Source organism: Phoca vitulina, unplaced genomic scaffold (genome assembly GCF_004348235.1).
Source record: "Phoca vitulina isolate PV1807 unplaced genomic scaffold, GSC_HSeal_1.0 scaffold12, whole genome shotgun sequence".
Taxonomy (NCBI): Eukaryota; Metazoa; Chordata; class Mammalia; order Carnivora; family Phocidae; genus Phoca; species Phoca vitulina.
This window is the reverse complement of record NW_022589715.1, coordinates 569,149-582,165: the sequence shown is the minus strand read 5'-3', so window position 1 is coordinate 582,165 and position 13,017 is coordinate 569,149. Positions and strand designations below refer to the sequence as shown.

At 35.8% G+C, this 13,017-nt stretch overlaps 1 protein-coding gene across 8 annotated transcripts in view; it reads right to left on the bottom strand.

The window, feature by feature from the left end:
* Window positions 1-13,017, bottom strand: part of BIRC6 (baculoviral IAP repeat containing 6) — a 226,517-nt gene that overhangs the window by 121,670 nt on the left and 91,830 nt on the right. For 6 of the 8 annotated variants that reach the window (XR_004300267.1, XM_032410255.1, XM_032410256.1 and 3 more), the window contains 9 exons: window positions 8,199-8,386; window positions 7,094-7,417; window positions 6,759-6,858; window positions 3,907-4,121; window positions 3,530-3,738; window positions 2,723-3,069; window positions 1,893-2,112; window positions 1,255-1,388; window positions 388-525 (listed from right to left, as the gene is read on the bottom strand). Coding sequence is in view for 7 of the 8 variants with exons in the window: in XM_032410255.1 (XP_032266146.1) it covers window positions 388-525; window positions 1,255-1,388; window positions 1,893-2,112; window positions 2,723-3,069; window positions 3,530-3,738; window positions 3,907-4,121; window positions 6,759-6,858; window positions 7,094-7,417; window positions 8,199-8,386 (1,875 nt within the window). In the remaining variant the exon portion in view is untranslated. The remainder of the gene's footprint in view (window positions 1-387; window positions 526-1,254; window positions 1,389-1,892; window positions 2,113-2,722; window positions 3,070-3,529; window positions 3,739-3,906; window positions 4,122-6,758; window positions 6,859-7,093; window positions 7,418-8,198; window positions 8,387-13,017) is intronic. The other 2 variants (XM_032410257.1, XM_032410260.1) reach the window with 2 other exon arrangements.

Genomic DNA, 13,017 nt, shown 5'->3' with positions numbered 1-13,017 from the left:
AGCTCTTTATACTTAATTAGAACTCTACTTCATAATGACAAATAGAATGACACACTACACTCAAAGAACATAAAGAACTCTTCCCAGACTTCCTCCTCATAAATTCACTTACATGTATGGTATTAGAAAGTGTTTAAATGAGCATGGGAAAAAAATCTCATGAAGGACATGCTTGTATCTAGAAACTAAAAGTCATGCTCAGATAAGGGGCTTGTCCAATAAGTCCCTCAAAAATAAGTTCTATCCTTAAAACAGATTCCTAGTAAATTTAATTCACATTTTACATAAATTACATACAGCTGGAACCTCCAGGCCAATAGCCAGTTCTGGAACAACCGCGTAGTCACTCAAAATCCCCACCAACAGATTATTATAAACTTCTGATACCTGTCAGAAACCTCTCCCTGTCTTTACCATTCAGAGGCTTTTTTGCAGCTGCTGCTTCATCTTCAACAGTGGCCACATAATCCAGCAACCTGGACACCAGCATCACAACCCAACTGATCATGGGAATATCTAGTACTCCTATACACAGATGACAGTGGAAAAAATAATCAGGTGACTGTAAGAGTTCTAATGAAGTCTGAGAAGATAATTATGAGATAAAACATTTTATAAATTCAAAATATACCATTATCACTACTAACATTAATATTTATTTATAATAAGCCTCAAAACTAGAACCTATGGCCACAAATTGACAAACACATTGAATCTAATGGAAGACAAATGTTTTATGGTATGAAAATAGATTCTTGATTATAGGTTGAATCCAAGAGATAATAATTTATAAACTAGGAAACAAGGTATAAGGTCCTATTCTTAGACTTTCAGGTAACTAAATAAAAAAATCTCTCTTTCCCAATCATATAGTTTTAAACTAAGTTCTAAAGTTTTTGTTCCAATAACAATTTTGTTGCTCAAATGAAATACATTATGAATGATGAGAAAAGCAACTGTGCCTAAAATTGAGACTTATAATTAAAAGAGACTGATTTTCATTATAACAGTACAGCAAAAACATAATAGTTCCCAAGTTCAAAATTCAAATAATGAAAACATAATAGATTTATAAAGCAATAATCATATGGCAGTCAATCACATGAAAGCCTACATTCTTAAAAGTCTATAGCATAAAAGTATTAACAAAATGTACAGTGATATTAAAATAAGTACTTCACACTAGCCATTTTATAAAAGCAGTATTTATAGGAATCTTATGTTTTTACTAAAGACGACCACTTTAAATGATACCTTCTGTCCTCCTATGCATGGGTAACTGTGGCTGAAGAGGTGACAATAAATTATCCAACAGATTAAGTAAGCTTTCTAATACTCCACTATTACTAAGTGATCTTTGACCAATGCAGGAAAGTAACATGAAGACCCTAAAAAAGAGATATGAGTAAAATACCAGTTTGAATCAATATGCTCATTTAAAAAAATAATTCACACTGAAATTTAATAGACAAATGACAGGATATGTGGTTCTTAGCACGATTTATATCTGGAGCTACGATGTTAAAATTAGCTCTTTTCAAACTCTTGGTTCTATTTCCTAACTATATCCATAAGAAATCAAGCAGAGAATTTTATCATAGTCTCAAAAGAATACACTTAACACATAAAGTAACATAATCTGTTAGGAAATACTAGTAAACACAGATCTACGAACTCCACAGATGCAGCCAGGAAACTAAAGAATGTAGTCTAGTTGTATCATGTATAATCTTCTTCAATATGTGCTTCACTGGGCATTCCCAAACCCTGGAAAGACGTGCTTCATTTCTCTGCTCAGGATCGAGCCACATACACAGAATTTCAAAATCTGAACCCTAACTGTGAAAAGTAGAAATTACTAATAAAAACAACTCCAATATTTTCTGACCTACCTATCTTGCGGAAAGATGAGAAGCTGCTCTGAATTGTACAACTCCTGAAGAACATTAGAAAGAAACTGACCCCACCATCTTTCACCACCACAGAGCTGAACAAGTAGAAGGCCAGTGTGCAACCGTATCTTGGGGGTTCCACTGATGCACAAGTGTTTAAAAAGCTCTTCACAGGCCTGGGCATGAAATGTGCTCTGCAAAACTGCAGGAACAGAGTGTCCTATTACAAGAGAAAGCAATAAAATTTCCTATGTAAGTGTATGCTGTAGTATCAGTAGGGGCATACCTAAATATGCTTTCTTTACCAGCAACCAGTAACCGATTACATTCTATTTATTTTGCTCTTCATTGATTTATTCTTCCTATGTAGAATTTTAATTGTTAAATACTGGGAGAGGACAAAAGCTAGCATCTGAATCAACTATATTTCTTATGTGTGGCATTGGGTGATTCAGAGAGTTGAGTATGTATGTTTGTGTGTGCATGCGTAATGATCAAAAATAGCTCTTGATTAGAAAATGACAGTATATTGTTAGCAATTTATTAAGAGTTTTCACAGTAACAATATTTAATATTTTGCCAAACTAAATGATGTACCACATCGAAAGCAAAGACTCAAGAAAAAAAATAATCGAAAATCCATTTAAAACAAAAAAAAAGGGAGAAATATGGGGAAAAGAAGGGGTTAACCTACAAACACATTTCGTAAATACATTAGAAAGAATATCAAAATGAACAATACTAGGAAATACTAACACAACAACAAAACATGCAACAAAATCATACCAAACACATTTCCAGCATTTAAAGAACTGAAGCCAAATACAAACCATTGGAAGAGTGAAGGAGACTGAGTAAAGTGTCCAATAAATATCTGATGATGGTACGCAACTGCTCTGTGGAAGACGTTTGAATTAAATCTTTTGGATCTGACGTTTCACTTAACATCTTCCGACTTGCACCAAGAGCTACTTTGAGCCTCTGCACTGCATTATGGGCCAAATTCAGTTGAAGCTGTAGCTGAATACAATCTTGATAGGAAGAAAAAACTCTACTGTCTTCTTCAACTGCCTTGTCTGGTTTTCGCAAAAAGTACTGTGCATTGTTAGCACTGTTAAGAGGAGGAAGATCGATACTTTGCAAAAGAGTTTCCAGTCGATGACAAGCTAAGTTATACCTGTAAATAAAAAATAAATGTACAAAATAATTCCTGCAACGTTCCGTTTTATATATATTTACAAACATACACTAAAAATTAAATCTCTAAAACATGTTAACAACCATTAAAAAGAATTAGTCAATTGTTAAGTACTAAATAAATGAAGCAAATTATCTAATCACAATATTTTAATTTATCAAATATTGTAACATTCTAGCTTCCTACTTTCTTTTGTTCTTTTCCTTTTCTTTTTTAAAGTTTATTTTATTTTTTTAGTAATCTCTACACCCAACGTGGGGCTTGAACGCCCAACTCCGAGATCAAGAGTCCCATGTTCCTCTGACTGAGCCAGCCAGGTGCTCCATCCTTTTGTTCTTTTCTATACATCTATGCAAAGACATTTCTTGAAAAATATATGTAAGACATAAAACATAAAGGGTCTCAGTAAGATTAAAATATACTGCAATTTTCTAATAACCTGCACTGTATATCCTCCTGTAGAGCAACCATCATTGCTAAATGCTGGTCAATTTCTGGTTGGTTTGCAGATTCACCCTCTCCCCTTAAAGGATCATGCATTAACTTCAGTTCGCTTTCCCAAGGCAAGATATACGTATGACCATAGTAAAATCCTAGTGGGATTTTGGCTCTGGCATTTGTACTTCCATAACGTCCAATGACAGTGATCTGGAAAAAAAAAAAAAAAAAAGAATATACACACATATCCATCTGCAAAAATAAAATTGTGAGCAATGTATTTAAGAAGATATACTTTTTAATTATATGTCCGAGTATCTTTCATAACTTGTTGGAAACATGGAAAACATATCAATTCATTGTCCTGAAGTTCTTTACCTTCATAAATCTGCACACAGGAGGTGGTATCAAATCATGCAGAATTAGTGAATGGGTGCTTATATCAGTTGCCACTACCAGACGCCTCCCATCCACCTCTTCTCCTAATGTCCAAATGTCAATTGACAAGGAGGCCAAGTCTCCACAAGTGGGAATCAATACATCTGTCAACAGTATTGGTCTGCCAAAATCCAAGGTCACAAATCTCCTTGCTCCTATCAGAGAGACAGAGCAAGAGTTGACAAAAACCACCACTGTTTCAATTAACCAAAAGATGCATTCAAAAACAGTTGGGAACATGCATCTTAAAATATGAAATCAACTTATTAAACTACAAAAAGATGGGAGGGAAAGTAAATAAGTAGCCCTCAAAAATTTTCTGAAACCTCAATCCATGCTAGTTAAGGCTTAAGTAAAAAGCATACAAGAGTAAGTTTGTTATTGTGATAGCAATCAACTGTACATACAAGCTTAATTTAAAACATTAGAGTTGAAAAACTGTATTATCAAAAATAATATATGGATTAATTCTAAAAAATATCTATGTGATCTTCTTTCAGTCATCTGGTCATTTTTTTAAAATTTCCCAATAGATGCATTAATGATATCAAATTATATGCTTGATTTTAGTTTTCTCAAGCCTTGTTTAACTTCTTACAGAGTTAGATCTCACACTGTGGCTCTGATGTAAAGTAAAAGTACAAGGTGGAAATCACACGTAGTCATTACTACCACTAAAAAAATCCCTTAGGAAGGTCCTCCAATAAAGAGAGACACAGCTTATCTCAAATAATGTTTTTGCCCAGGTATTGACACATCACTGTCTCTTCAGCTACTTAGTACCAGGTGAAGTCGATGGCTTACTCTCAAGGGCCACACTAAAGTGTGGCCCCAGAGACTATGGACTCTGAGAAACAGAGTTTCAGAGGGGAGGGGGGAGGGGGGATTGGTTAGCCGGTGATGGGTATTAAGGAGGGCACGTACTGCATGGAGCACTGGGTGTTACACGAAAACAATGGATCATGGATCACCACATCAAAAACTAATGATGTATTGTATGGTGACTAATATAACATAATAAAATTTAAAAAAAAAGAAAAAAGAAAAAAAGGTTTAAAAACAGATATGGGAGGGGTGCCTGGGTGGCTCAGTCATTAAGTGTCTGCCTTCGGCTCAGGTCATGATCCCAGGGTCCTGGGATCGAGCCCCGCATCAGGCTCCCTGCTCCGTGGGAAGCCTGCTTCTCCCTTTCCCACTCCCCCTGCTTGTGTTCCCTCTCTGGCTGTCTTTCTCTCTGTCAAATAAATAAAACCTTAAAAAAAAAAAACAAAAACAGATATGGGAATGGATGTAGAAATATATATTCATAGCAAAATAAAACATGAATTAAATGTACAATAGAGGTCTGTTAAATAAGTTATGATACATTTATATTACAGAATACACAAAGCAGCCTTTTAAAATAATTTTGTTGAGTATATGTTACTTACAGGGATAGATATTTATAATATATTGTAAAATATTAAAAAGCAAGCCTATTGCAATTAAAAAAAAAAAATAAAGTGTGGCCCCAGTATGCCTCTTTGTGTAAGCACTAGAATCACACTCAGCATGGTTGAGATGCTCACACTCATGAAAGGTAAAAATGATCTGAGAGGAATGGAAAAAGAGCAGATTTCCATCTCTCATCTCATACACATTTCGGAATAAGACCAATTAGTCAAACAGTAGACAGAATCATTAATAATAGAATTATTTTTCTTCTTTACCAGGTTGGGGTGAGGAGGACTTAATAAACTTAAGAGCTGCACTGTACAGTGAAGGGACCCAACTAAACGGCTAGAACCCATGCTATTTTCAATGGAGCTAGTTTAGTAGAAAAAGGTAGTTACCAATACTTTCCTAAACAGAAAAACCATTAAAAAACAACATAATTCTATAATCTACAGTCAATTCCATTGATAAAAAGCAAACTGCAATGTAAACAACTGCTCACATTTCATAACACTGCACCCCAACAAGTCAATTCTAAATGTTACAGACACTAATGGCGATACCAGTGAAGGATTAGTTGAATAGAAAACATCAGGAAGAATTTTATTTTATTATTTTTTTAAAAACTCTCTTTTCCAAAGAAGAAACAGCCCAGTGCAATAAAGCAAATATGGTTCAACTATTCATATGATGAAAGGTGACACAGTATGCATTACATTCATATTATTCTCTGCTATAAAACACAGAAGGATTCTGTTGAATTCTGCTGCAGCTCAAGCCAAGAACTAACAGTTTGGTAGGATTACAAGGTTAAAATTGCCCATGGTTTACTATGTAAACGTGCTCTAATTGAAAGCACCTATCCCAGTCACAGGTCACTAGCACAGAAGTATGACTACAGACTTGGGTGAAATTTGAATTATCGAGACCATGGAGTGTTATTAATCTTACTCACAGTTACTAAGATCAGCAGTAATTCTATCTGCTATTTTCTGGAAATGGTTTCAACACCAGAGTGCTGGTCTTAGGATACTGAACTGTAATTTCTAGTGTCATGATAACTGAGCAGCTACAATGGAAGTAGATACTTATGTCCATCACAGTTCAACAGGCAAGATTCACATACAGGTCAGATTCAGGGTCTGGATAAAACTGCCACCCTACCCAGCAGCACTCCTGCATTCAACATGGTGAGCACACAGATAAGCCTCATATAGTGCTTATTCTTGGTAAAATGTACTTACCCAGGAACAGATGGGATTTATTTGCAAAGTAAAATCAAACTACAGAAAATTATTAAGACTCAAAGGGCTGACAGACGAGGCAAGAAAAAATATTTTAAGAAAGTTGAAGATTACCTGAATGCATTCGCTCTATAATAATGGACTGGTGGGGTGGAGGTTGAAGAAAATGTGAAGCATGAGAAATTGCGAGAGCTAGACCAGAACCAAGTGGATTCTAGAAAAGAAAAAAGTATAACTCTATATTGATATTACTCTTGCTCTATACAAGCTAATAGCCGTAATATCAAACTAACAAGTCTCATTTCCTGCTGTATATTCTGTAATATTTTAAACAATCTAATTTGATGTTTCAAGTTGGTATAAGAAAAGTTTGCCTTCTCAGGTTAGCATATACATCAAAATATTTTTAAATGTCTAAGCAAACACCTACTTAAAATATAATAATTTACCATTCTGGACTTGTTGGAATTTTTGTTATGTGCAGCAAGATTGACTGTTGGGGGATCAATAACTGAGCCTGGGAAAAGCTGTGCAAGCTCTGCATTAATCACAACAGAAACTGCTTCATTGGGTGGGGTGAGTGGTGGAGTCATAAACAGTGGTGTTGTTTTTGGAGTGGGTGGAATAACATCAGATGGGTGGATGAAGAAGCCGGGGGCCGCCGCTGGGTTGGAAGGCACGGAGTTGTGAACAGGACCTACTGCGGAGGCTGCCGACGCGGCAGCAGCTGCTGCAGCTGTCGTCTGATGTAACTTGGCTTCCAGCTTGGCTTTCTGCAAAACAAGTAAAAGCCACAACATATAGACCAGTCCTGCCTGCGCAAACCGTGGGGAGTACTACCCAGGAAAAGAGCTTACGGAGATAAACATGGTCTGATGAACTAGATCTTAGTGAAAGAACAGTGAAATTAGATTAAAAAATGGACTCAACATGAATTGAGTATTTCTTCGCTATATTAACTTCATTAAATATCTGATATATAATTTCCTATGTTTTGGGGAACAAGGACTTCCACAAAGCAAAGGTGGAAACGAAGAAGAACAAATAAATGTAAATAAGGAAACAAAATTCTCCTCAAAGCAAAATATTAACAGGAGGAGGTAGATTCTCATGGTGCCTAACCTAATATAATGTGACCTACAATCACACAGACTGCATTTAGACTACAATGAAATCGCCAGAGCATCTGCCATTATTACTAAATTTTAATCCATGTGAATTCAATTCATCTCTAAAACGTTTCAGGATCTCCAATCCATAAAAATCCTAACTGGTAACTCTAACGTTTGACCAATAGTGTTGAAACAGAATGGATTATACTCAGAGACTGCCCCCGCAAAATATCAATTATATTCCCTCAGATATTTATCAAATAAAATTTACTTTTTAAAATTTAGATATATCGCAAAGACGTTACCTCCATTTTTGTAGAAACTGATTAGCTCAGATCGGTCAACCTACTTTCCTTTATGAAAATAATGGTCATTTTTACAGTACTTTTTCAGCTTTTGAAGTTTAGAGACAGCATGAACAAAGAGCCAAAGAGTCTCCAACCTGTTGCTGAAGCTTCAAAAGCTGCTGCTGTTTCTCTTGCAGCACCTGCAGCTGTTGCTCGGCTGACGCCATTGCATGAGAGAGAGACTGCAAAGCTACCTGGGCTGCTGAACTCAGGGCTGTCGAAGCTTCCCCAACTGTCCCCGATGACAGTCCACCTACTGCAGGAGTAACCCCGAAGGAACTCACTGGCATAAGACAAGGGGGGAGAAAAGGGATGAGGAAAAGGTTCATAGAAACATATTCCAAGTATACTATTTCGACATTAAGACTCCAGTTTCATTTTAAAAGGTAAGAATCTATAGAGTATCAGTAGAAAAATCTTAATGGTAAAAGCACAGATTGATAATAACAGTATTCAAGTTTAAGGAATCCGGGAACTACTTCCAAATCAAAGAAAAATTAGTATGGTTTTGAGCTTAAAAATATTTTCAGCATATAAAAAATTTCATTTAATATGGTTAAAATAAAAACACAAAATGAGAGTAATCTTATTATACAATTTGAGCATAACAAATAAACTGAAATTTGCTTTCCTAAGTTTTCCTCTGGCAATAGCTCCTCTCCCTCCCCTCAAAAGCTCAAAAACACCTTCAATTATACGAACATCATTTTAAAAATCTGATGATACCTTATATTTCCTCATTTCATAGCATAGCCTAGACGGAGTCTGGCCCACAGAGAATATGTAAAGCAATTGTTTCCTACCAAATGCTCCCCAGAACTCTAATACGGAGAGAAATAGGTCTGATTTGACCTATGTCAATTCTGGCACATACTGCTTAGTCATGAACATTATCATCCTTTTTTTTTCTTCCCCTCAAGATTTTATTTATTTATTTGACAGAGAGAGAGACCGGGAGAGAGGGAACACAAGCAGGGGGAGTGGGAGAGGGAGAAGCAGGCTTCCCGCTGAGCAGGGAGCCCGATGTGGGGCTCCATCCCAGGACACTGGGATCACAACCTGAGCTGAAGGCAGATGCTTAATGAACTGAGCCACCCAGGTGCCCCAAAAATGATCATCCTTAAAGACTGTATGAAATTCCTATAAGTTGAATAATTTCTTTGACTTTCCTTTTCAATGTTACTCAAATGTCCATTATAAAAATCACTCTTTCCCCATTAAATATTTACCAGTATTTGTGGTAAACATTTTAGAAAAATCTAAGTAAAAGCTTAATTCCACAATTTAATGAAACAGGTCACCACAAAATAAGAAGTAAAGGTCAAATTTAATAACAGCATTAACACTGATATTGTAACAGGCCTTTACTAGAAAGTTACATTGGGGAAGGATAACCGCTACAATAGTAGCAAATGTTTAGTGTGCATTACCATGTGACGCTGTCTTAATTAATTACATATCCAACAGATGAACAACCCTGAAAAGCAGATACTCTGCTCTGTTTCTTAGTTAATGGCTCAGAGAAGTTACCTGTAGAGCTCACAGTGGCAGAACTAGAGTTGGAACCAAGGACTATGGGAAACCAAAGCCAATGGGAGGGCACAGCGCTAAGCACGGAACTTACATCAACTCATTTCATCTTGGCAATGGCACACAGGTAGGTACTACTGTTATCCCATTTTACAGGTAATGAATCTAAAGCTGAGGGAAAGCATTTGCTCATAAATACCTGAAAAGGTGGGCGGGAAACAACACCCAGGTTTCTGACAGCCTATTTTAACATCTAACAATGCTGTACTGTGCCAGGATTAAAAAAAAAACTATTAAAAAAAATTAAGCTCTAATCAACAAGATAGCAGTAAATGAAACTGTACATAGCCTCTTACAATTGAAAGTGTCAACTTAAAAAAAAAAAAACCCACACACTTATTACAGAACAGCCATACTACACTTGACTTCACTTTCAAGAATCCAACTACACAAGCATGGTCAAAGAAAGGGTAATCATAACTCTCATAAGCTATGTGCCACAAAATGAAATACATCTGCTTCATCAAATGGTCCACCAAAGAAACAGCTATTAATTCCAACTCTAGAGGGATAATTACTAGACTTACTGAAGCAGTGATATTATACTTGTACTTTTTGGGTCATTACAGTAATTTTCAATATTAACCATGTGGAGTTTAGCCCTTTACTCACTTTAAAATCCAATGCTTGAATAATACTTATGGGAAAATGAATTAAGTCACCAAAAACACATAAGAGACATAAACAATCCAAAAGAAATGTCATCTTACTACAACAAATTTTAAAAATCTTTTGCCCAGTCTGAGTTTTCAGTATCTTTTTCATTTTTCCTTTTTTCATTTTTATTTTTTTTTATTTTTTTTAAATGTTTTATTTATTCATGAGAGTCAGAGAGAGAGATAGAGAGAGGCAGCGGCAGAGGGAGAGGGAGAAGCAGGCTCCCCGCTGAGCAGGGAGCCCGATGCAGGACTCGATCCCAGGACCCTGGGATCGTGACCTGAGCCGAAGGCAGAGGCTTAACCATCTGAGCCACCCAGGCGCCCCTCTTTTTCATTTTTATACTAGGGGCCTCAAAAACCAGATATAAAAATAATGGAGATGAGAACAAAATAAAAATGACTATGACCACCATTTTTTTTCAGTATCATGCAGGAAGCCCTAGAAAGCACAAAAGAGCAAGAAAAAGAACTAAATTTTATAATGATTAGGAAAACACTAAAGTAAAACTCTTAAGAGATGCCATGATTGTGTCCATAAAAAGTCCTTAAGAATCTACAAACTATAAGAATTAGTAAGCTAATATAGCAGTATCACCACACAGGAGATTAATATGCACAAATCAATTATATTTCTATACACCAGCAACCAAAAAAATGGAAATAAAATTCAGAAAAATATCACTTATAATAGCATTAAAAAAATCCCATAGCTAGGGATTAATCTAAAAAAGATGTGCAAAACATTAACAGTGAAAACTAAAAAACATCTCATGGAGTAACTGAAGACCTAAATATACTAAATATACCATGTTAATGAAGTAAAAGGCTTACTATTTTATTTTATTTTATTTTATTTATTTGACAGAGACAGGCAGCGAGAGAAGGAATACAAGCAGGGGGAGTGGGAGAGGGAGAAGCCGGCTTCCTGCTGAGCAGGGAGCCCGATGCGGGGCTCGATCCCAGGACCCTGGCATCATGACCTGAGCCGAAGGCAGACGCTTAACGACTGAGCCACCCAGGTGCCCCATAAAAGGCTTAATAGTCAGATGTCAATTTTCCCGAACTGATTTATATTCAAATTCTAAAAAAAAATAATAAGCAGCTTTCTGGTGTATAAATTGTCAAGCTGATTCGAAAATTTAAATGGAAATACAGAGATCTAATGTACAGCATCCTGATAATTAATAATGCTGTATTATACACCTGAAAGTTGCTAAGAGTAGTCTTAAATGTTTTCTCCACAGAAAAAGAACTGGTAATTACATGACAGGACAGAGGTATTAGCTAATACTATGGTGGTAATCATTTTATAATATATATCAAACCAATACATTGTATACCTTAAACTTGCTCAAAATTATATGTCAATTATATCTCAATAAAACTGGAGAAAAATGGAAATAAAAAAGACATAGAAGCTTTAAGAAAAACTAAAAGAAAAATGGTGGATTCCACTTCTAAGTATATACTCAGGAACTGAAAACACAAAAATGTACACAAATATGCTGCATGGCAGTATTTTTCTTAACAGACAAAAAGAAGTAACAACCCAAATGCCTGCTAACTTCTCAGTAGATAAACAAAAGGAGGTATACACAAGTTGTTTTAAAAGTGGTACATCCATACAATGGAATACTATCTAGTCATAAAAAGAAATGATGCACTGATACATGCTAAATGGATGAAATATGAAAACATATTAAGTGAAAGAAGCCAGACAAAAGGGCCACAAACTATATGATTCCACATTTATATCAAATGTATGGGGTAGGCAAATCCATAGAAAAACAACACAGATTAGTGATAGTCAGGTGATGGCGGGGAAAGGGAAACTGGGAGTGACTGCTAATGACTATGCAATCTCTTTGTGGAGTAATGGAAATATTCTGGAATTACACTGATAATGACTACACAACAAGCTTTAAATCAATTTTTAAAATCTACCAAAAAAGAAGGAAGAAAAAATAAAACCCTGGCGAATGTAAACTATCAGATTTCAAGGCTTAATATAAAGTTATAATAATTGAGACAATTAGGTACTGGCGTAAGGCTAGACAAATTGAACAATGGAAAAAAACAGACCCACGCCAACAGCAGAGACATAATTTCTAACAGAGGTAACACTGCAGTAGAGTGTAAGAAGGGTGCTTTTTTCCCCCATAAATAATTATATAAAAGATAGAATTAGTAAACTAAGATGAATTAGAAAAAAATACCCATACATAGTAAAAGGAGAGATTAAAAAACTGAGAATTGGGCGCCTGGGTGGCTCAGTTGGTTGGGCGACTGCCTTCGGCTCAGGTCATGATCCTGGAGACCCTGGATCGAGTCCCGCATCGGGCTCCCTGCTCGGCAGGGAGTCTGCTTCTCCCTCTGACCCTCCCCCCTCTCATGTACTCACTCTCTCTCATTCTCTCTCTCTCAAATAAATAAATAAAATCTTTAAAAAAAAAAAAACAAAAAACAAAAAAAAAAAAACAAAAAAAAAAAAAAACTGAGAATTATATCATTTATACTGATGAGGTGTAACACACTTGGAACTGCTATGGTGGTAATCATTCTATAATATATAAATGCATCAAACCAATAAATTATATACCTTAAACACACATGAAATTAGAAATACAAAAAGAGTGAAGATAGAAAACAAGCCAGAAACAATGTT